The 23968-nt window shown below is 44.1% G+C and overlaps 1 protein-coding gene across 1 annotated transcript in view; it reads right to left on the bottom strand.

Annotated features, from left to right (window-relative positions):
- Positions 1 to 23968, bottom strand: part of Ddah1 (dimethylarginine dimethylaminohydrolase 1) — a 128646-nt gene that overhangs the window by 3989 nt on the left and 100689 nt on the right. The window contains exon 5 of the mRNA XM_057794180.1: positions 1675 to 1818. Within this exon, the coding sequence (XP_057650163.1) occupies positions 1675 to 1818 (144 nt within the window). The remainder of the gene's footprint in view (positions 1 to 1674; positions 1819 to 23968) is intronic.

Genomic DNA, 23968 nt, shown 5'->3' with positions numbered 1-23968 from the left:
GCAAGTTGTTCATATTGCAGATTCTAAGCTGGGAGCCCTGGAACCTGCATTGCTAACCATCCCAGCACACAGAGTGTAAGATCCGCTGTTCACCCAGGAGCTATGTTAGTCCTCGTCTGGTTGGGAGTCCTCTATTTTCTTTAGGTTCACACTTCTGCTATGGTAAGAGAACAAAATTGCCTCCCTATTCCTCAACCCTCTTTTCATGGTACTAAGGACTAAAGGATGAACCTACTCTAACATAGTCCTGCCTATGCAAAAGTAGAGCAAGGGCTGAGAAATGGCTTTTCTCAGTCAGTAAAGTGAGTGCCTCGAAGCATGAAGACCTTTGCCAAGAACTCATGTAGAAAGAACCAGGTGTGGTGATGCACATTTGTGACCTAGCACGGGGCAGTGGACCTGTGGCATGGTCCCAGAGTTGCTGGCCAGTCTGCCTGGCCTACTTGGTGAGTTCTAGGCCTGGGAGAGACTCTTGCCTCAAAAAACAAAAACAACACAACAGCCAAAACAAAAAAGTAGGTGGCCCCCGAGGAAAGATCCAGTGTTGTTCTTAGGCTTCCATATGCACCCATACATGCATGTACACGTGCACCCACACATGCATGTACACGTGCACCCACACATGCATGCACACGTGCACCCACACATGCATGCACACGTGCACCCACACATGCACGCACACGTGCACCCACACATGCACCCACACGTGCATGCACACATGCACCCACACATGCATGCACATGCACCCCCCCCACTCAGACAAATAGCATAAACAATGCTGCATTTTTCAAAGCATAAGACATAAAAAGCAAAATCAGTGACCACTAAATGTCCTTCTATAGCATTTGTTATAAATGTCATGTTGCTCTGGGCAGAGCTGAGCTCAGAATACCTAGAAGTTAGAGACCCTGACTCAGGGGCTGAGCTGGTTATATACTCTATGATGAAACAGAGAGAAGTAACAAGACGGAAGACTGCCCTGAGACAAGGGGGATTTTCTTCATTTAGGAAAAAAGCCAGGTCCAGAGACTCCAGCTGACTGCAAGTGTGCCAGATGCCTTCCTGCCCTATCTTCCTACCACCAGGATGTGCGGTCCCCTCTTTTCAGAACCCGCTTCTGCCCCTCTGCCTTGAAAAGCGAATGGCTCTGATAAGGTGGCACATGCTGGATGCACGCTGAGAGCTGGAGCATGGATTTGGGGGAGGAGGGAGTTCTTTTTTTCATTTTTATTTTTTTGAGGCAGGGTCTTGTGTAGCCCAGGTTAACCACGAACTCTCGCTGTATAGCTGAGGTTGGGCTTGAACTTCTAATCCCCTGCTTCTCCCTCTCAATCGAGGGGAGTACAGATGCTGTCACTACACCTTGCTTGTGCACAGTGTGGCGTGGGGGGGGGGGGATTCTACTTGGGGATTTGCGATTGCGTGGCCAGAAGTCTGGCGGTTAAGGTATCTCCGCAACCCTTGGCGTTCTTCTCTGGAAACCTCTGAGTAACGGCAGCATCCCCACCACTGTGTGTGCTCGGCACGAATGAGAAGTAAATAAGCAGCCCCTTTGCTTTCAAGGGGTCTTCCCGCTGTCCCAGTGTTTGGATAGGTAGAGCGAAAGGGGTGACCTCTTTTGTCGCCCCATCATGAGTGGGTCCCCAGAGAAACTAGCAGAGATGACGACTTTACCTTTGCACTTTCTGGGTACTCTTCTGGGGTTCGGTGCAGTAAGACGTGCCCTTTGTTAGGGATATTTAGATATATACAGTTGGCGGCCATGTCGTCAGGCACAGTGAGCTTGTCATAACGATGGTCACTCAATTGCTGCATGATCTATAAAAACAAAGCAGGCTTAAGTGGAGCCACCCACACACATGGAGGAAGGCACTAGGAAGGGACACAGACCTGGAAGGCCTCCTAGATCCTTCTGTATCTCAGGCTTCCGGACATCACTTCCAGTCACCCAGAACCAGGAGGAGAAAACCAAGTGTTCTAATTCTCTCGCCACTTTTTTTTTTTTTTTTTTTTTTTTTGAGTCAGGGTTTCTCAGTAGCTGTGGAGCCATTCCTGGAACTTGCTCTGTAGATCAGGCTGGCCTCGAACTCACAGAGATCCACCTGCCTTTGCCTCCTGAGTGCTGGGATTAAAGGCGTGCGCCACCACTGCCTGGCTCGTATTCTCATTCTCTTCAAGTTTGTGCTTGTTTCTGTTTTTAAGTTTTAAAACTGATTTGTATTTTGGCTTTTGCTCCGAAGACACACCAGCAGTACATAAACCAGTCGGGTGCAGAAGGTCTGGCTGGAGGTTTGAGGACATTCTTGGCTGAGAAAACATGGCTGCCCCAGTCTTAGGGAAGATAGATCACTACGGTCATCAGAATGATCAGTAAGAGGTGGCCATAAACATGCACAAACATATAAAATTTGCTGACTGTAGACATTGAAGTCAAGGCCCAGATTTATAGGACATCATAGTTATGAGTAGGTAGTTATACTACATTAATAAGGTGGGGTATCAGGGTAAACACTTGACGCTTTCTATCTAACCTCAAAGCTTCCACTTTAATGTTTTATTAGCATACAGTAACATATAATAGCAAAATTCACTATGACTTGCCTATGCATGTAAATAATATATTTTAATCGTACTCACCACCCCATCCCTTCTCTTGCCCCGTCCCCTCCTGCCGACCTCCTTTCTTTTTCCGACCAGCTCCCCTTCTCCTTTCATGCCTTTCTATTTTTTGATGAGCCAGAGTTCCCTCAGCCTGCCCTGTATTTGAAGTGTCCCCCTGTTTTCTTCTAGTAGTTACGAAGTTACAGGTCTTACACCCAAGTCTTTGATCCATTTTGAGATTTAAACCAATCTGACTACTAAAACATCTCTCTTAACCATCTCACTTTCCTCGTCCTTCACCTTCACTGCTGAGACAGACCAAGCACGGCAGAGGGGCCCATGACTGGAGACCTCCAAGAGACCACCATGCTCATAGCTTAAGCCCCCAGTACCTGGGAGAACCATGGGCAGGCTTTGGCTCAGTACACGGAGGTGGGATGCTCCCACCACGAGTTTGTAGTTGAATTCCTGGTAAACAGATGACTTATTGCATTTTCTATCTACAGGAGAAGAAAACACAAGCTACACTGAGAGAAAAGGAAGCACAGCTCAGACCACACATTGAGACCTTGTCTTCTCTCCACATAAGCGGGGTGGACAGATCTCCCACCTGTCCGTCTGGCTCACGAGGGCCCAAGGGTGACTACAGGGCAGAAAGGACACTCTCAGTGCTCAGTCTTTGTTCAGCAGTGAGGGAACACACCACAGTCTCCATGGTTGCAGACTCCAGGAAGTGCCAATGAGAGAGCCTAGACTTCCTTCCTGCTCCGCCCCTCCCCCGCATCAGCTTCCTCCAGGGAGCAGATATCTCCTTCTTTGGCCCTTACTTGAGTTTTCTTCAGTTGACGGCATTAATTTGAAATTCTAATCTCTGCTTTTCCTCATTACCTTTTTTCTGAGCTCTATGCACTATGGCTTTTGAGGGGGGCATTCCAGAAATTACTGGCCAACATCCAAGCCAGAACAGTTTGAAGATAGTTTCATTTTTCTTTAATTATTGGGAAGAGAATTATAATTTTCTTAATGGTGAAATAATTTAATGGTGAAGATATATGAAGCAATTTACTGATAAATTCTACTGAGGGTTCCTCTTAAAATAAATCCCTTAACAAAATCACCAGAGCTACCTCAGGAGAGGCTTCCAATTAATTTATCAAGGCTTTCTTGGTTATCGTTTTGTGGCAAATTATAAGCCATGACATAAAAAATGACTTTTAATAATGAACAGAATCCACGTGGAGCTGTGAACAGTGCTGTTCAACTCAAAGTAAAAAGCAAAAGTTCCACATTCTGTCTGTGGCCGTAAAAGACTTCGGAATGGGTACTGTAGACAACAACCAACCAACCCTTCTTTTTCACGGAAAAGACAAAGGTGCTCCTTCTAGACACGAAGAATTTCTGCCATGTTAGCTGAGGACCAGGCTTCCCCTTTCCTGTCTGAGTGCTCATTTTCATAGCCTGTGAGTGGTTACTGTCTGAACAGTGAGATGGTTTGCTGTTCACTTACAGCTGCGTGCAGGAGACACACGTATGTACACACACAAAGTAGTGCATCTGCTGTTAGGGGACACACAGAGACAGGTTTGGGGATCGCATCTCTTCATGCTATGCACATGTGTGGGTGTGTGCACTCATTTATGCATGCATGCACGTGCGCGCACGTGTGTGTGTGTGTGTGTGTGTGTGTGTGTACTACAAAGATGAACTTATACTGTCCACCCTGGTAAGGCAGCATTTCAAAGGGCTCAGGGTCCCAGGGACCACGCAAAGGAAGGCAAGGCCAACCAATCCTTTCTCTCTTCTACTCAGTCTTGTGAAAAGATTAACGTTGTCTTAAGCATCCCGAGAATGCAGCTGTTGGGCTGATTTGTGTTCCAGCATTTTTTTTTCTTAAGGATGGAGGAAGTGGCTGTGTACCAGCATTCTTGGTAAAGTGTTCCTTTAACAGTAAGTATTGAACTTCCTGCTTGGAGCACCGCACACAAGAACGGAAGCAGAGAGCACCTAAACTCTCCACACGTCACCAAATTCCTCCTGGACCAGATTCCTCTATATCCTGAGAGGCCACAGGCTCAACTGGGAAAAATCCAACTAAGTGCTTGCTATACTGTCCAGTCTGTGGGGGAAGGTTTGCAATCACAGGCTGCGTTTCAAATGCTGTATCTGACTTTTGTCAGTGGAATTATTATTTTCCTTTGAGTAACCTAATTAGAATGGCAATAATTAGGATGGGAAGCTATTGATATCTGATCCAGGCATCATGGGGCATCCCCTTGGGGGCTAGGCACAATGGCTGTGTAAGGTGGCCAATAGAGAGATGCAAGGGCACCCTAAGAGCTGCCTCCCAGAGGTGACAATCCAGTGATGCCAAGTATGGGAAGGTCAGCCCTCTCTTATCACAGGCACCTTCTTCAGCAAGAAGGCACGCGGTCCTAGAGAGGAAGGGGCTTTGGGCACTGGCCTGGCCACAGCAGCGTCCCTGTCTCTCACAGCTGCCGGCTGGAGGGGTGGCCTTGCTCCCCAGAGTGGAGTTGTCACAAACAGTGGGAACCATTGGGAACATTCTGGCACACAGCCTGAATCTGCATGGCCAGTCCCATTAGCCAGGCATTTCCGGCGGGTTCCCACATTTCTGGGAATTTTCTCATTGAAAGGATTGGACGGCAGCCCCATTTTTCTGCCTCTTACTCATGCCTTCTTTGTATTACAGCAATTACATAAAAAAAAAAAATCCTGGGCTGTATGGTTGGACAGAACAATTTAAGACTTAATTGGTCAAATACTGAGACAAAGAGATAAAGAAGGTATTTAAAGATGCTTAGGAAATATTCCAAACACATTTTTGGCTTGTTCACAATTGATCTTCCCATGATAATATATGTACATACCCATCTCAAGACATTAAAATGAAATCAATATGAAAAGCAATTAATAATAGAGCCCATTGAGAGATACAGTATACAATGCACAATCACTCCTTCTTGCTACTAGGTATCTGAACTAACTCTATTGATTTATCATGCATCAGGAGTTTATCGAAAGCCTGGCAATGTATAGTAGGCTCTACGCCTGGGCAATCCTCTTAGAGACAATATAACTTAACTATGGATAATATTATAGAATTGCTACCATGTCCTCACATTTTATGGGCTCTCATAGATGAGCTCAGAACGAACACATCCTGAGAGCCACGAATCTAATCAACTAAGTAAATAACTGTACTGAGGATTAAACCCAGGGCAAGAGCTCTACAGCCAAGCCACACCGCGAGTCCAAAGCTGTCTGTCTGTCTGTCTCTCTTTCTCTTTTTCTTTCTGTTTTTTTTTTGAACCAGGGTTTTTCTGGGTAGCCCTGGCTATCCTAGAACTCACTATGTCGACCAGGCTAGCCTCAAACTCATGAAGATCCACCTGCCTCTGCCTCCCTAGGACTGGAATTAAGGTATGTGCCACTATGCATGGTTCAGATGTGTGGTTTTTATTTTATTTTTTTTTTTGGGGGAGGGCAGGTTTTCTCAGTATAATACCCTGGCTGCCCTGGAACTCATTTTGTAGATCAGGCTGACCTCAAACTCAGAGCTCTATCTACCTCTGCCTCCCGAGTACTGGGGTTAAAGGTGTGTGCTACCACTGCCTGGCTTCAGATATATATTTTAAAAAATAATATTTGTATTTATTTTGATGGTTTCAAAGTAAGTATACAGTGTATTTTGGCTATATTCACCCAATACTCCTTTTCTTCCTTCTCCAATGTAATACCTGGCATCCATCTTTGGAAGCCTCCTCCCCTTGGGAGTTGCTTTGGTCCAGACTCCACCTCTGAGAAAGCCCACCAAGTACTGCGCCCTCCCCAGGGAGGGTCAGGACCACTCCCATAGGCTATTTAGGCTGCCGCCCAGAAAAGGAACAGGTGGTCTCCAGGTTTTGCGTGGTCTCCCCTGCTGTCTCTTTCTCGACCCCTCGCCATGCTCCAGGATCACCCGGAGAGCACCACATTAAACATGGGCATCTTTTATTCGGTCTAATTTAGTCTGATTGGAATTATTTGTGTTGGCAGAGAGGCTCTGCTTAAGAAATATACCTAACACTCCCAACATATTCCTCTTCCCGATTTTATTCTGCCTCCTCCTCTCTTTAAAACATTTAACCCACCACATCCAATTAGTGCTACCCATATGAGCATGAGTGTGGGGCCAATCACGAGATGGATCCTGGGCCACCTACCGAAGGCCACACTCCCAAAGAAAAATGACTCTATCCTACAACAGCTATCAACTGCTAATGGCTTCTCAGCTAGGGGCAGGCTGTAAGAGTTAGTTCTTCCTCATCCCTGTTGGAGTGTTGACTGTCTTGATCTTCTACGAGCAACCCCTGCTTTGTAAAAGCGCCTATCACGTGCAGAGGATAGCATTCCACGGGACTTCTCCCGTTCCTCCTTCCATTCTTTCTGCTCCCTGTTCTGCAGTGTTCCCTGAGCCTTGGTGGACAGGGTGATATCAATGTCTCACTTAGGGATGAGCCCCCACAGTCACTAGTCATGACTTTCTGCCTTAACTGCTGCCCATTGTGACAGGAAGCTTCTCGGATCTAGCCAACGTGGACACCATCACCTCCTTTATGCCCTGATGGGATCCAACGAAGAAACTCACGGAAATGAAGATTTCCACTTTGGCTCATGGTTTAAGGGATCAGTCAACCAAGGTGCAGAAGGCAAGGTACAGGGCCAGGGGACAGCTCTGCCACTGTGTCCAGAGTCAGCACCTGAGTGCTGGAGCTTGGTGCTTTCTTCTTTGCACACAGTTTGAGACCTGATCCCATCGGAAGCTGCTGCCCACATTCAGGGCAGGTCTTCCCCACTCTGCTACATCTTTCTGGGCACACTCTCATCAACTCAAACAGAAGTATGTTTCCATGGTGGTTCTAGACCCTATGAGGTTGACAAGATTAGCTATCCTAGTAACCTAGATCCCACCACCAATGGTTAATTCTCTGGGTTTCAGAGGCTGCTGACTTTTAGGCATCTTCGTTGGTTGGGAAGAATGGAAATAACATTCAACTTCTACTTCTTGGTGTGTTTATTCTCCTTCTCACAGAAACCCTGTGTATAGGGTGACAGAATCTCTATCCTTACATGAATGTAAGCCAAGGTGGGGAGAAATTCAGTAATATGTGTGAGGTCATTCACTCCTTTAGACAGGAAATCTGGGTTTCAAGCCTGGATGCACGTGTCTTCAAATGCCTACCTTCATCCTGACACACCAAACTACCATCTTGTCACCTGAAAGACTGGCAGCGTCTGGTGGAATACATTTTCCTATAGAGTTTTCTTGGCATTTGTATATTCATAGAAGTTTGTGTGTAAATGCATTTGATACAGAGAGTCTGGTATTTGAAGCCATTTGAGTTTGTGTCTAGTCTCATATGGTTTGATTTCTTTGAAACTATTTTTTTTTAAGTAAAAGAAAGAGCAAAGCTTTTGAAAGAGAAGAAGGAGTGGGTGAGGTGAAGACCATTACAATCTCTAGAGCTGAGAGGAGCAGGGGCCAAGGTGAAAAAGGGCAAACAGCCAAACCCTATTCGCAATGACGGCCTGGGTCAATCTGGCCATTGTGACACCACACTGGCAGTCTAGCCTGCCTGGCAATGGGAGGCTTCCCTGCAGATTAGAGTTCATGCACTCAGAAAAGCATCCTAATTATTTTTCCTGGATAAGAATAAAGAAAACCATTAGTGGGGTCCCCATATAAATCGATGTAACTATTCTGGACCCCAGCATCTAGGGAAAGAAAACATCACCCACTTAGCCCCTGGATCTTCAGAAGTACTGTACTGCTAAATTAGGGCACACTTCTGCCAAGCAGATTATATTCATGTTTGCTAGGAAGGACACACGGTTTATAAGAAACATTAAAATGTTCAATGCTCTTCACTGGAAATGTAATTTTGTGATGGATTCTCACAGAATTTTGTTGAACGTGCAGAACTTAGGTATCTGAGGGAAGCGACAGACCAGTGGTGTCCCTGTGTCGTCGCTGGTCAGCAGCTCTGTTTATGCTCATGAGTAACGCCAAGGACACAAAGGAGAAATACTGGAATTCTGTTTGGGATGATGGGAGTGAGCGCTCTGATGAGTTGTGCAATCGTCCTGAATACTGGAAGAGGGTTTCATCATTCCTCCCTCCATGGAGAGGCTAAACACATAACACATTTGTAAGTTTTCTTTCCCTACTTGGAATGGGGTCTTGCCATGTGACTGAGGCCAGCCTTACACGCAGTAGCTGGTACTGCAGGCCTATACCACTATCTCTGGATTAACACACATCTTTAACCTAACTCAGATTTTTACCACCATTTACATCTAGACCAAAGGTTCTTAAATTAAGGGTTTGACACCACATGGGGTCATGTAACTGAATGTCAGAGGGTCATTTACTACTTGGCAATAGTTAAAGGTTTCTAATAGCACAACAGCTAAAAATGAATTCAAAACCAAATGTGTGATTAATCCAAGGTGTTTCTAGCAATGCCTGCCCACACTGTATTACATGACTTCGTGTTGAAGCCTTGAACTTGAACACAAAAACATGACCCTTGCACCACAATGCTGTCATCCCATGCACTGCCAATGAAAGCCGCGTGAAACATCACAGATTTGCCATAACTGTGTGCTATAAACAGCAGAATTTTTACTCTGCATGCAATATTTTCGCTCTTACAGAAACATAAAGGTTTAATTACAGAAAACAATGACATTTGCCATTTTGCTGCATGTATGTAATGAGTTACATATCTTTTTATTGCATTGTCTTAGACAAATGGACACACACATCTCGTCAGGGCATAAAACTGCTTTGACCTTTTAGTGGTAAAATACACGTATCCCAAAGAACGTCTATATATTTTTTTCAAAACCTATTGTCAGCAAATGTTTAATTTGTATACCTATCTCTTTACCAGTTTACCCAGAGCTGGGTGAGAACTTCTCAGGTGGAAGAGTCGTGAGTAGCAAAGCTCAGAAGCCCTGGCCTAGGTGGTCTATAAACCAAGTCAAATCTCAGTTCCTAACACTTGCTGAGCCCTGTAGAATAAATATCCCTGCCAGTCAGCTTCCCAAGTGACATCATTGTTACACAAAGAGATAACTTGCACAAAAACCCCAAGAACACAGCCAAGGGTACAATATAGTAATGTACCCAGGAAGTTAGAAGTTTGGATATTTATTACCTTGGTTTTAATATAATTTGTTTAATTCTAAGTATATAAAATCTAATTTAAAAATGTGTGTGTGTTCTATCCGCATGGATGCTTGTGTACCATGTGTGTGCCTGGTGTCTATGAAGGCCAGAAAAGGGTATCAGATCCCCTTGGGACTGGAATTACAGGCAGTTGTGAGCTGCCATTCAGGTGCTGGGAATTGATCCGGGGTTCTCCGGAAGAGCAACTAGAGCTCTAAACGACTGGGTGAGCCATCTCTAAAATTTAATCTTTGAGACAGTGCTGATGACGAATATAAGCTCAGTTGGCCTCCAGCTTAAAATCCTCTTGTCTCTGCCTTTCACACGCTGGGATTTCAAGGGTGGACCACATACCCAGCCACGAAATTAATAGTTAACAGCAAACTTAAAAATTCTCCTAGATTTTACAGTCAGTTCTAAGAGGCTAGTAGGAGCTCCTATCAGCAAGTCCTATGGGACTTGATTTCTGGATGTTAGTATAAGTGGCCTAGTGTGGAAAGCTTCTGTACATTGATGTTAGTATAAGTGGTCCAGCGTTTAAGGCTTCTATACATTGATGTTAGTATAAGTGGCCTAGCGTGGAAAGCGTCTATACATTGATGTTAGTATAAGTGGCCTAGCGTGGAAGGCTACTTTAAGCTGATCTCAACTTTTTATCAACGCCATAACAACTTTAGTTTTGAAATCTGGTTTGCAGAAATTTTGATTCCCACAGACAGGCTGCATTTGGGAACTGATGCTCAGTTTAGAAAATGCACTAATGGGATGCAGTATTATAGTTACTGGAAGGCGAGATGATAAACGGGATTTATGAAATGGGAGCCAAGACTCCTTGGCGCTTTCAAATATGCAAGGCAAGATAAAGTGTTTCTCTTTTGATGTGGAGTGATCGGATGCTTGAAGCCCAGTTGTTCTATGGTTGAAAATGAAGTGAGGACCACAGGACGCCATCTTTAACTTGGCTCCCGCCTCTTTATCTTATCTTTCCCTTGTAATTCAACCTGTTGTTTGTTAGACTTCATGTATTTTTATAATCGTTGTTGTGAAATGGGGTAAAGTATGATTATATAAATTCAGACAGTTCTTTTAATCATGAAACTATTATATAATACTTTTTCTCTAGTAGACTATTTTGGAGACAGATTTTATATATCTATATCTATAGATACAAACTATGTATCTCTCTATATATGAACTAGCCTCAAACTCAAAATCCTTCTGCTGATGTGGGATTCTCCTCTGTATGCTATGAATATCACTGGTTAATAAAGAAACTGCCTTGGGCCTGTGCAGGGAATAGAGGTACACAGGAAAATTAAACTGAACGCTGGGAGAAAGAAGGAGGAGTTAAGAGAAGCCATGGAGATGCTGACCAAGACAGACACGCTGAAACTTTGCTGGTAGGCCACAACCTCGTGATGATGCATAGATTGATGGAGATGGGTTAAATTAAGATGGAAGAGTTAGCCAGAAATATGCTTAAGCTATTGGCCAAACAGTATTGCAAATAATATAGATTCTGTGAAATTATTTCTGGAGTCTGGGCGTCCGGGAAACAGACAAGCGGCCTCCTTACAACCTCCTGCCTCAGTGTTCTCAGTGCTGGGATGACAGGTGTGGGATATTAGCCCAGTCGGCAAAGCTAATTTAAAGAACATACCTATTTTTATCTTTTGTTTACATGTATATGTGTATGCGTACACATGAGAAGGTACCTACAGAGGCCAGGAGGGGTCAGATCCCCTGGAGCTGCAGCTAAGGTGGGTGTAAGCTTGACATGGGAACTGAATTCAGGTCCTCTGGGAAAGAAGCAGGGCTCTTAAGGGCTGAGTCTCCCCTCCTTCCTTGACTCTTTACAAATATTTTCAGTGTTTACATTATTATTTTATGTGTATAGAGTGTTTGCACTGGCTTGTTCAGTGTAGGCCATTTACCTCCCTGGCCCCTGCCTACCACATGCAAGTCATATCCTTTCCCACCCCAACACTACAACAACTGAAAATCTCTCCACGTGTTGCCAAATAGCCCCCAAGAGAGCAAATCACCTCTGCCTGAGAGAGTTACTGTTTGAAGAGAGAGCCTCAAATTCATTCAGAAACAGGAAGAAAAACAATGAGAGAGAATGAAAGCAAACTTTCAAGTTAGGATATGATTTACTTTATTACCTCTGTGTGTGTGTATATGTGTGTGCGTGTGTATGTGTGTGCGTGTGTGTGTTTATACATGTGTATATATGCTCTTGTGCACACTCATGTGATGGCAGCCAGAAATGGATGTTTGGCAGGATTTGAAATTTATCAAGACTACTTCCCAGAGGCTCAGAATGAAGAATCTAGGTGGCAATACCGACCTAGAAGGTTGCACACTGTAGTCAGTTCCAGAGCCTAGGCTTCGATGCAGGTCTTATCTGTTTTGGTTTTGTGAATGAATTTAAGAGGAGGCATGGCTCAATTGTTTTCTGCTCTGTGATTTGGTGTAGACATGTCTGTACAAGAGAATCATCTGGGAGCTTTTGAAAAACACAGATGCCTGGTCCCCAACTATAGGGATTTTTTTTATTACTTGCTAGGGAAAAAAATCAGTATTTCTTTTACTCTGTCTGTGCTGGAGATTGAACTCAAAGCCTTCAGCATGCTCCAGCAAGTGCTCTACAGCTGAGCTCGAGACCCAGTCCCTAATGTTTTGTTTGAAACCTTCTGAAGTGTTGGGAAATGTGGATTTTATCTAAGTTACAATGTACTTATTTAAAACTCAAGGTTTAATGAATAATATGGAAGGGGAGGATGGAAGGAAGTTGAAGACTAGCCATGATGAACTGATTTATTAAGCAGCATTTTCCACTTCCCACTATGTTTATGTGTGTGCGTGCCTGTGTGTGTTGAGTATAACTGTGTGTGAATGTGTATGAGTGTGTTAATGAACATGTGTGAGTGTATAAGTGTGTGTTGGACATTGAACCCAGGGCCTCACACATTCAAAGACTAGGTGTTACCAGTGACACCTTCAGCCTTCCACTACAAATAATTTGACCTCTTTACTGAAAGTTCTGGGGAGACCCTTCACACAGGGCTCTGCTGATATACGGTGGGCATTCAATTGATAATTGTTGAATGTTAAATAAAGCATGGTCTTTAGCAGTGTACTCCAACATTTTGCCAACTCCTAAATCCCTCCTCTATCCTGTTGCAGCTTCCTGTAAGACGCTCCTTCAGAGCTAAGGCTTCAGTGAGGAGCGGATCATGGAAGGGCCTTCAGCTGGCACTTGTGCCCCACCCTTTTGTGTGGGCATGCTGGTTAGGGAATCTCTGACTTCAATCAACTTTCTAGAAATCCTTCCCCAATCCTCCCTGACAAACTTCAGGGATGGGAGCAACCTCCTTATCCAAAGAACTGTTTGGGTTTCCTTCCTCCCTGCACTGCTCCTGCGTGGGCCCTGGCATCTGTGTGTTTTCAGGCTGCAGGATGGCGACCTGGAAAGGAAGGCAGGCTTTAAGGAGAGGGTCTGTCTCCACACCTAATAACAACACACGGAATAAGAACTCATTGCAGAGAGACAATGATCACACAGACTCACTCATAAGTGGTTTTTAAACATAAAACAAAGAAAACCAGCCCACAAATCACAACCTCAGAGAACCTAGACAACAATGAGGACCCTAAGAGAGACATACATAGTTCCAATCTACATGGGAAGTAGAAAAAAACAAGATCTCCTGAGTAAATTGGGAGCATGGGGACCTTGGGAGATGGTAGAAGTGGGGGGAGAGGCAGGGAGGGGAGCAGAGAAAAATGTATAGCTCAATAAAAAAAGAACTCACTGCCGATGCATGCACATTAACACGTAACTGTTACCAACCCAGAGAAGGGCAGCATACGGAAAACAGCATGTCCCGTTAAAAAAAAAAAAAGCAGGACATTTTAGAGAAAAAACAGCATTCATAACCATTTCTGTTTCTTTAGTCTGGGGGAGTATAGGAACATGGTCTGGGGAAGGAATCGTGTGAGGTGAATTCTGAGTGCTTGTGAAAAAACTCCAAGAAAAAGACAAGAGCCTTGTGACCTCAGTTTCTTAAAAAAACACTGAATTATTCTTGGCTTGAGCTTTTGTGTCCCTCCTAGTTATAGCGGATAGGAGTTCAGATTATTCATTACAACTCTCCATTGTTATCTGTTTATATGCCACTGCAGCCTGCCTTGTGACTGTACACATGACTCTTTTTTTTTTTTTTTTTTTTTTTGGTTTTTCGAGACAGGGTTTCTCTGTGGCTTTGGAGCCTGTCCTGGAACTAGCTCTGTAGACCAGGCTGGTCTCGAACTCACAGAGATCCGCCTGCCTCTGCCTCCCAAGTGCTGGGATTAAAGGCGTGCGCCACCACCGCCCGGCCACATGACTCTTCTTAACTCTCAGAGTACAAACTGTCTAATGCTCTGAATAAAGTCGGCTATTGCATGAGACTTTAATTGGCCTTATTCACTGGCTCCATTTCCCCAGTTCTCTCTGCCAGCCAGAGTGGTAAACGGAGTGGTAATATTAGGGCCCTTTAGAAATGCCTAGAGAGACGTTACTCTAGAGCATGGTTCTCAACCTGGGGGTTGTGACCTCTTTGTAAGTTGTATATCAGATATCCTGAATATCAGATATTTACATTATGATTCATGACAGTAGCAAAATTACAGTTATGAAGTATCAGTGAAATGATTTTATGGCTTGGGGTCACCACAGCATGAGAAACTGTATTAAAGAGTCACACATTATGGAGGTTGAGATCCAGTCTTCTAGAGTAACTGTCTTCAGAATGATAGCCCTCCCTGGCTTTAGGTGATGGCTTCTGCTCAAACATGTAGCGATTTACTGTAGAAATGCTTTTCTCTTCCTACCCTCAAGTGTTTGAGCCAGGAACAGCCAGTGCTGCTAAGAGCAGGATCTATGGATCAACCAGCTTCAGAGCTCCATCTTGGTCCTGCCAAATAGGATTTCTCACTGTGAAGCCCAGGAATGTGGAGTGCAGTTTAAATGTGTGCTCTCGATGAGTCTTGTGTTCATGGCATCCGAGAAGCATTCACACATTATTCTGACTAGAGTAGTATTATCCTCACACCTAAACGGCTTTATTACCACCCCTCTGGGTGACAAAAGTGACAGCTGACCGACACTGAGCTCTTCCCACTTGCTAGGGTGTGGGTAAAAATGAAACAAATGACAGGAAAATACAACTGATATGGGACAACGGTCTTATACCCTGTAAAGATTTGTCACTTGTATTGGTTTAACAAAATGCTGATTGGTCATTAGCCAGGCAGGAAGTACAGGCGGAGTGACCAGAACAGGAGAATTCTGGGAAGAGGAAAGGCTCAGTCTGCAGTTGTCACCCAGAGCCAGAGGAAGCAAGATGAGAATGAGTAGTTAACACAAGAATTATGGGTTAATTTAAGATGTAAGAGGTAATAAGAAACTTGAGCTAAAAGACCAACCAGTTTATAATTAATATAGACCTCTGTTTCTTTGGGACTGAATGGCTGTGGGACCAGGGCTGCTCAGAAATCTCTGTCAACACACAACAAAATTGTAAGTCTTTCAGTACCTTTGTTTAGTTGTGATTTGTTTTATTTTGATCTCTGTAACTATGAGTCACCTCTGGGTAAATATGTGGTCACAGCTTCGAACCTGGACCTACTGCATGAAAGGATAAAGGGAAATGGCCCCGAGCCCTGTCTCCAAGGCTGCCTTTTATATCCAGAGACAATGCCGTGAGAAATACAGGGACCCAACACAGGGTCCGTAACAGAAAACAAGTTAGAAATATTCATAAGGATCGCCAGACCAAGGTGTCATTTTGAAAGATGAAAATAAGAAAAACAGTAAAGTGAGGACAGAGCAGGGATGAGCAGTGGGGGACCTGTGGGAGAGCTGGAAGTTCCCCACCATCTAAACACCTCCGATCTAGTGTCTGTCTCTTACCTCATGCTTTACTGATGTTCAGCCAAGTAACAGGGCACCCATCAACACCAGTGGCATTTAACACATGTGATTTCCTCAGAAGATCAGTAACCCAAAACTCAACCACCCTCCTTCCAACTCAACTGACACATTTCCTAATCCCTTCCATACCAGAGGTGCTGCGGCTGGCATGGTCAGAGGGTCACCGAACACGAGGGTCACAGGGGCCACACTGCGATGTGTCGTTCAGCCCATGAGGCAGGACTCACCCTTTTATTTATTTTTTTAAGTATTCTGTCAAATTGATTAGGCCAAGAAAACAAACCAGAAACTGGTAGAGATAGAAGGTATGCAACACAGTTTTCCTTTCTTTGGATGAGCTCTGACTATGGGTAAATAAAACAAACTTAGAGAGATAGAAAAGAGTGAAGGACAGCAGAGACTCCACAATTGGGCAAATGCTGACCCCAGTTGCTGCCAATGGAAACTGAGGTGGAAGCCAGCCCCACTAGTGTCTTACAGGCTAGACGCTGGGTGTCCTCCAGGGCAGCTGTCCTCTGGACATGTCTGAGTGTCACTCAGTTCCCAAAACAGGAATCTAGGTCAGTGAAATTCGGCAACACTGCCCAGTGATTGCTGGTGGTTTGCTCCTTTGGAGAAGATGGGGGGACCAGTTTGGAGGCACTGGGAAGGTCTGAAGTCTTTCCCTAATCCCTCCAAGGCTACCCCATTCTGGAGGTTTCCTTAGGTGGTTTTGCTCAGCACTGTTCTCTCTTCCGTAGTCCCTCAGCAACAGGGTCCAGTTCCTCCTCTCCCTGGCCTTGCCTCTGTACTGCCCTGTCCATCCTCACACTGGCTTCTCTCTCATTCCTGAAAGACAACATCCGACTAGCTTTCTGAGCAGAGCCACTGCTTCTGTAGAGTAAGCAGAGCACAGTATCCTTTGGAGACCACACTCTGATTGACTCTCTCCTAAAACACAGAGGGCCTGTTGTGTGTGCCTATCAACTCAGAATTAAGGAGGCCGTGGACCAAGGACCGTCAGCCTGAGCCAAAGACAGATCCTGTCTTCAAAGACCAAACAGACACACAGACACAAGAGATACACACAGACACACACACAGACACACACACACAGACACTCGCATACACACAGACATGCACACACACAGAGATACACACAGACACACAATTATGTGACTTGTCACAGACTGTAGAAAAAAAACCAACAAATCCTGTGGCCAAGGACAATACCACATTAGGCGAGATAGTAGGCCTCCTTTGAAATGATCCTTATTGATAGCTTTATAATTACATAGATGCTACTCCCCCCCGCCCCCAGACAGGGTTTCTCTATAACAGCCCTGGCTGTTCTGGAACTCACTCTGTAGACTAGGCTGGCCCTGAAGGCCCGCCTCTGGGATTAAAGGCGCACGCTGCCACCACCGTCTGCCTGCTACTTTTTTTTTTTTTTTTAAAGATTTATTTATTATGTATACAGTGTTCTGGGCACCAGATCTCATTACAGATGGGTATGAGCCACCATGTGGTTGCTGGGAATTGAACTCAGGACCTCCGGAAGAGCAGTCAGTGGTCAGTGCTCTTAACCTCTGAGCCATCTCTCTAGCCTCCTGCCTGCTACTTTTTAAAGGTAGTTGTGCACCCTTACATTTAATGACAATTGCTTTGTTGGCCATCATGGAGTCCCCGCGGGAAAGAAGGCTCTCACTTCTTAGCGAGGCTGATTCAACTTTTTTATTCCCAGAATAGACTGAGTACAGGACACGGGGTCAAATGGGGAGAGCGAGAGGCACAGCCAGGATGACAATCCATGAATTTAGATTCTAGATGCTCTGCTTTGCCCTCAGAGTTGCTTTGACTCTGTGGGTAATCATGGTGCTTTAGTAAAATCAACACGGGATCAATTTTCAAATTCTTCTCTTCCATCAGAGTGGCTTGAAACTCACTTTTCTTTTACTTCAGGCCTTGATGTTAGGTGGTGTGTGTGTGTGTGTTGGGGGAACTGCACAGAAATACAGAGGTATGAGTCACAGACAAACTTCCTGTTCTCAGAAAATGATAATATTTGTTGAGTTTTGGTAAAACGGGATATTTAAAGAAGGAATTTCAGCATGTCAAATGGACTGAAAGCTGGAATCTAAATGACTACCCTGTTAGGTATTATATTTCAAGTTTGGGTCATGTTGGATTTTATGCATCAATTAAGGTTAGGATTTCTAGACCCCCAGAGCTTTAGTTTGATGCTTTCTTTCTCTATTTTGCACTCGTGTTACCTGGAGACTGGTTCTTCAGTGGCTCTTTATCTCTTTATTGGGATGCTAAGATACAGGCCTAGCAAGTTGCTCATATCCTTGAACCAACTTGGTCAGTCTCCTGTGGAGGCTGGGATCTCTCCTCAAACCTGGACCCTCAGAATTTTCCGAGACTGGCCACAGTAATGTTTTCAGACAGGCCCTTAAAGGATTTTAAGTCACGTCTCTCACTAGGAACTGCTAATTCGAGGTGATTTTCTGACTTTTATTTTTGTGATTCTTGGATGGCAAAGCCCCACGTAGGGGCATGTGCCTCCTGCTGAGAGATGGCTGAACTTCTCCTGTGGTAGTCGGTGGAGGCAGCACAGTACTTCGGATGTCCCAGTCTATAACGGACATGTTGAACAGCACTTTAAACATAATTTCTTCCCTTTTTTCCCTTTCTGCCATTTTCTTGAAAGTCCAGAAGAAGAAAAAATGTGCACATCAATTATTCTCCTTTCTCCCACTTGGCCAACTTTTCCTTCTCCTGCCTTGGCTGTTTTGGTTCCACAGCTTCAGATTATTTATTGTTTTATCATGCCAAAGCATTTTATTTTGGCCACCCCAGCCTTGCTGGCACTGGGCACTGGGAATACCGTTAGATGTGGTAACTGCTGCCAAGAAGCACGCACAGTTGGTGTAAGCTCTGCTTGCTCAGTATTTTAATTTCTTAATACAGCCCTGGTAGACTAAAAGATACCACTGCATTGTGAATCTGATGAACACACCTGGAACGGGTGCCCAGATACGAAGACAGAATTAAACCCAACAGATTGCCAGTCTGCCTTTTACAATGAGGTCCCAAGTGGGAAACCCTCTATAGTTCTCTGGGACAAGCACAAAGACAATGTCTTTCTGTTCCTATTTCAATCACTCCGTTAATACTCGTGAATTTTCGCTTGTCCGCTGGTTTTGCTATTGTTGTAGCGTCAGTAAAGGAAATTCCAGACAGTGAAAAACCATGTAAAATCCAAACACATTTAGGGTTTTTCCATCTTCCTTTTTCTTTTAAATATGGCCATCTAAAACGACATGGACATTTTTGGACATAAAAATCAACGGTGAAGCTGAGTCAAAGCAAGAGGAAACGCGACCTGAGTGGCCTGGATTATATGGTTAGTCATTCAAAGAAAATCAAGCTCGGTGCATGCAATTCAAAGGAGCTGCAAAGCAGCCTTTGTCTTCATTCTAGGAATCTTGGATATGCATTCAGTTATTTCAGGAAGCAGACCAGAAGCCTAAAAGACGTCCCCATTGGAATGCACCCGGAGCATTTAATTTAAGATTTCAAGCCTATTGGAATTCTACTGACTGTACTCCAGCTCATTTACATGTCAAAGATATGAAAAATCGAGTAGAGATCTTATAATTCTTCCTAGTTTTAAAAAATAATTCAGTATAATATAAAAGAACAGGACTTTTATTTCTGTGTTTTAGGAGACAGGGTCTTACTATGTAGCTCTGGTTGACCTTGAATTTGAGATCCAAGGATATATTCCCACACCTTGCTAAGAACAAAATTATCAATAGAAAGGAAGAAAGGAAGGAAGGAGGGAGGGAAGGTTGGAGGGAGAAAAGGAAGAAGAGAAGGAGGGAGAGAGGGAAGAAAGGAAGGAAGGAAGGAGGGAGGGAGGGAGGGAGGGAGGGAGGGAGGGAGGGAAGGAAGGAAAACTTGTCTGTCCAAGGGAGAACACAACTGCTCTCCAGGTCTAAGTATGGAAGCTAAGAACGTTCCTTGTGTTGACTGGCCAGCAGATGGCAGAGCCCTTCAACAGGCCAGTCTTGTATTTCTTCTAGGTTGGGCCAGCAATTTCCTCATCAGAGAGTTTCCTTTTCAGAGAGTTTTAGCTAAGAGCCACGTAGTGGTTTGAATAAGAATGCCTTCCATTGGCTCAGATGTGTGAACACTTGGTCTCCAGTTGGGGGTACAATCTGGAGAGGCTGAGGTGGTGCCACCTGGCAGGGAAAGAATGCCCCTGGGGCAAGCTTTGAGAGCTAAAACCTCCAGCTGATTTCGGTTTCTCTCTCTGCTTCATGCTTGCTTGCAGGTCAAGATGCCAGGTCTCTACTTCGAGCTCTAGTTTCCACACCTGCCACTTGTGCCCATGCCTCTTTGATGAGATGGGCTCTTATCTCTCTGGGACAGCAACCCCAAATAATCTATTTCCTCCATGACAGCCACAGCAAAGGGACTAAGAGAGGTCACTGCTTCTTCCTGCCACTCTCTCCCTCCCCCTCCATCCTCTCCCTCCCCCTCCATCCTCTCCCTCTCCCCTATTCTCTCCCTTCCCCTCCACTCTCTCTTTAAAAGTTCCTTCCCTCCTTCCCTCTCTTCCCTTTGTCCCCACTGTGACTGGAGGACTGAATGCTACCAAGGAGATTAAGTTAAAATTATTGCAAGAGTCTCCTGAGGGTGGTTATTAGAGACTGTCCTCCTGTGACAGATAGCATGTAATTAATCCTGGCTTGTGGAGAGGAAGGTGATTGATTTTAGATGGAACTAAAAAAAGAACAGGGCAAGAAATGGCACAAAATGAATTTTTATGTCTTCTTTTATTAAAAACCAACAAGCTGGTCTGTGAGAACGGTGGGGATCACATGGAAGATGAAGTGGGGGTGTGGGAGGCAGACCGAGGTATGCCTGCAAATTAATCATCATCCACTTCCAACAACAGATGTATTTTTATAACACACTTAGGAATTGCTTTTGCTAAAAGTATTGACTTCTCACCTGGGCCCACAAGAAGACTTTATTAGTTACTTTTCTTGTAGCTATGATCAAACGTTTGACAGAAAGCAACTTGGGAGGAGGATTTTGGCTCATGTTTGAGAAGAAGCCATGTTGGAGTTTATGATGGTGGGAAGTTGTGGCTAGGACCCCTCTCATCGTGGTAGGCCAGGAGCCAGAGAGGAAAGCTGAAAACAGAGGCAGACTATGAACTTTAAGTTCCTACCTCACCATAGCACAATCCTACTGGAAAAGAAGTCCAAATGGGCCCTACCTCCATAGCCACAATCCTTTACAAATAATAGTATATGTAATTTCCCTTGTGGGAATGTTATGGGCTATGGATTGCGGACCTGTTTATGCTCAATGACCTTTCTCTATATAAGACCTCAAGCACATCAACCGGGATTTGGGTAGTTTTCTTTACTCTTTCTTTCTTTCTTTCTTTCTTTCTTTCTTTCTTTCTTTCTTTTTTCTTATTTTTGTTGCTTTTTTGAGACAGGGTTTCTCTTTGTAGCCTTGGCTGTCCTGGATCTGGATCAGTAGACCAGGCTGGCCTCCAACTCACAGAGATCTACCTGCCTCTGCCTCCTGAGTGCTGAGATTAAAGGCATGAGCCACCACTACTTGGAGTGGTTATTTCTTTTCTTTCCTCCCTCTCCCCTTCCTTCCTTTTTTTTTTTTGAGCTGTTGTTTCTTTGATGATCTTGAGAACTACTTTGAGGGTTTTTCAACATCTTCCCCAAATTTATGAGCTTCCTTGGACGTATGCCAGTGTTACTGTGGGCAAACACTAGTAATTCTGAGAGATCTAGAATGACTCAAAGGGATAGACAGTGCGCAGTGGATTTATACTCGTTGGTTTCTCCTGCCTCACAGGACCCAATGCAGTTCAAGCAGACCCCCAAGATGTAATTACAACACCTAGAGTGACAGTGATGATACTGAAGCCATTAAGGCTCTTCTAACACCCAACACCAGGAAACAGGGCCTGAAGGACTAGCATGTCACTGTGGACTTTGGGTTCTTAGACACGGCCTAATGTTCCCTAAAATTCTATATGAATGGGCCTCCATCCATTTGAGATGTCCCTTTATGGGTGTCCCTTCTTGTATTCAGATCTTTTACTGGAGGAGAAGAAGCCCAGATTTAAAGCCTCTAGCCTCAGTAAATTCCAACAGGCTATTAAAGAATATAGATCACAGACACTGCTTGATCCACCAGTCAGACACAAATGAACGACTTTTCTAACAGTAAAGATGAGTATGAACTAAAATTTATAAAGAAGACCGGCAGGCTCTCTTTGGACAAGGGCCCTTCCTTTCCAGTGCTGTTATCCCCGCAGTGATCAAAGGCAGAGCAACTGCCCCATCTCACCCAAGTTAAACTATAGAAAGAAGAGGTTAGTTCAAGCCAAGATCTCAGTTTCACTGCAACCTGGATATATATGATGACCATATTCATCAGAACCCACTTCACTAACCAAGATTAGATAGGAAGCCATGGCAAAATGTTTCAGATATATTTCAAAAATGCCTGGGGTCTCAGATTTTCATAAATATGTAAAAAAGAGGCTTCAGACGCAGAAGGAAACATATCAGAGAGGCAGGTTTTTGGTGTGTATGATCCACCTCTGTTTGAATGATACGTCCTTTAAAGAAATACTGAAGTGGCCATGGCTTCTTCACCAAGACAATAACAGAGATGGCAAGGTTGGTGAGGAAAATGGTACTTGGAGCCAAATTCATACCTTCTCTTGAAACTAGTCAAATTCTGGATACTGGAAAAAGAAAGTAAGTACACACATACATACATAGTAGTAAATAATTGGCAAAAGGAGAGGCTAGGGAGATTAGCAGAACCAATCTCTGATAAAAAGATAGTTAGAAAAGGTTTTCCAGTAGAAAAAGAATGGCCATTGATTAAACTGTACTACAGAGCTACAGTACTGAGAACAGCATGGCACTGGCATAAGAACAGACAGGAGGACCAATGGAACCGAATAGAAGACCCGGATATCAATCCACACACCTATGAACACCTGATGTTTGACAAAGAAGCAAAAAATATCAAAAGGAAAAAAGAAAGCATATTTAAAAAGTGGTGCTGGCATAACTGGATATCAACATGTAGAGGAATGAAAATAGACCCATATCTATCACCATGCACAAAACTCAAGTCCAAATGGATCAAAGACCTCAACATAAAGCCAGCCACACTGAACCTCATAGAAGAGAAAGTGGGAAGTACACTTGAATGCACTGGCACATGCCTAAATATAACCTCCGTAGCACTGACACTGAGAGAAATAATAAATGGGACCTCCTGAAACTGAAAATCTTCTGTAAAGCAAAGGACACGGTCAACAAGACAAAACGGCAGCCTACAGAATGGGAAAAGATCTTCACCAACCCCACATCAGATGGAGGTCTGATCTCCAAAATATACAAAAAAAAAAAAAAAAATCAAGAAATTGGTCATAAAAAGAACAAATAATCCAATAAAAAAAATGGAGTACAGACCTAAACAGAGAACTCTCAACAGAGCAATCTAAAATGACTGAAAGACACTTAAGGAAATGTTTGACGTCCTTAATCATCAGAGAAATGCAAATCAAAACAACTCTGAGATTCCATCTTACACCTGTAAGAATGGCCAAGATCAAAAACACTGATGACAACTTATGCTGGAGAGGATGTGTGGTAAAGGGAACCCTTCTGCATTGCTGGTGGGAGTACAAATTGGTACAGCTGTTTTGGATGTCAGTGCGGTGATTTCTCAGAAAATTAGGAAACAACCTTCCTCAAGACCCAGTAATACCACTTTTGGGTATATATCCAAAGGATGTTCAAGCATACCACAAGGACATGTGCTCAACTATGTTCATAGCAGCATTGTTTGTCACAGCCAGAACCTGGAAACAACCTAAATGCCCCTGACTGAAGGATGGATAAGGAAAATGTGGTACATTTACACAATGGAGCACTACACAGCAGAAAAAAATGACATCTTGAATTTTGCAGGCAAATGGTTGGAGCTAGAAAACATCATATTGAGTGAGGTAACCCAGACCCAGAAAGACATTTATCACATGTGTTCACTCATAAATAATTTTTAAACATAAAGCAAAGAAAACCAGCCTACAAATCACA

The sequence above is a fragment of the Chionomys nivalis genome, chromosome 18 (assembly GCF_950005125.1).
Source record: "Chionomys nivalis chromosome 18, mChiNiv1.1, whole genome shotgun sequence".
NCBI lineage: Eukaryota > Metazoa > Chordata > Mammalia > Rodentia > Cricetidae > Chionomys > Chionomys nivalis.
Note: the sequence above shows the minus strand (reverse complement) of the source record. Positions and strands in the feature narration are given on the sequence as shown.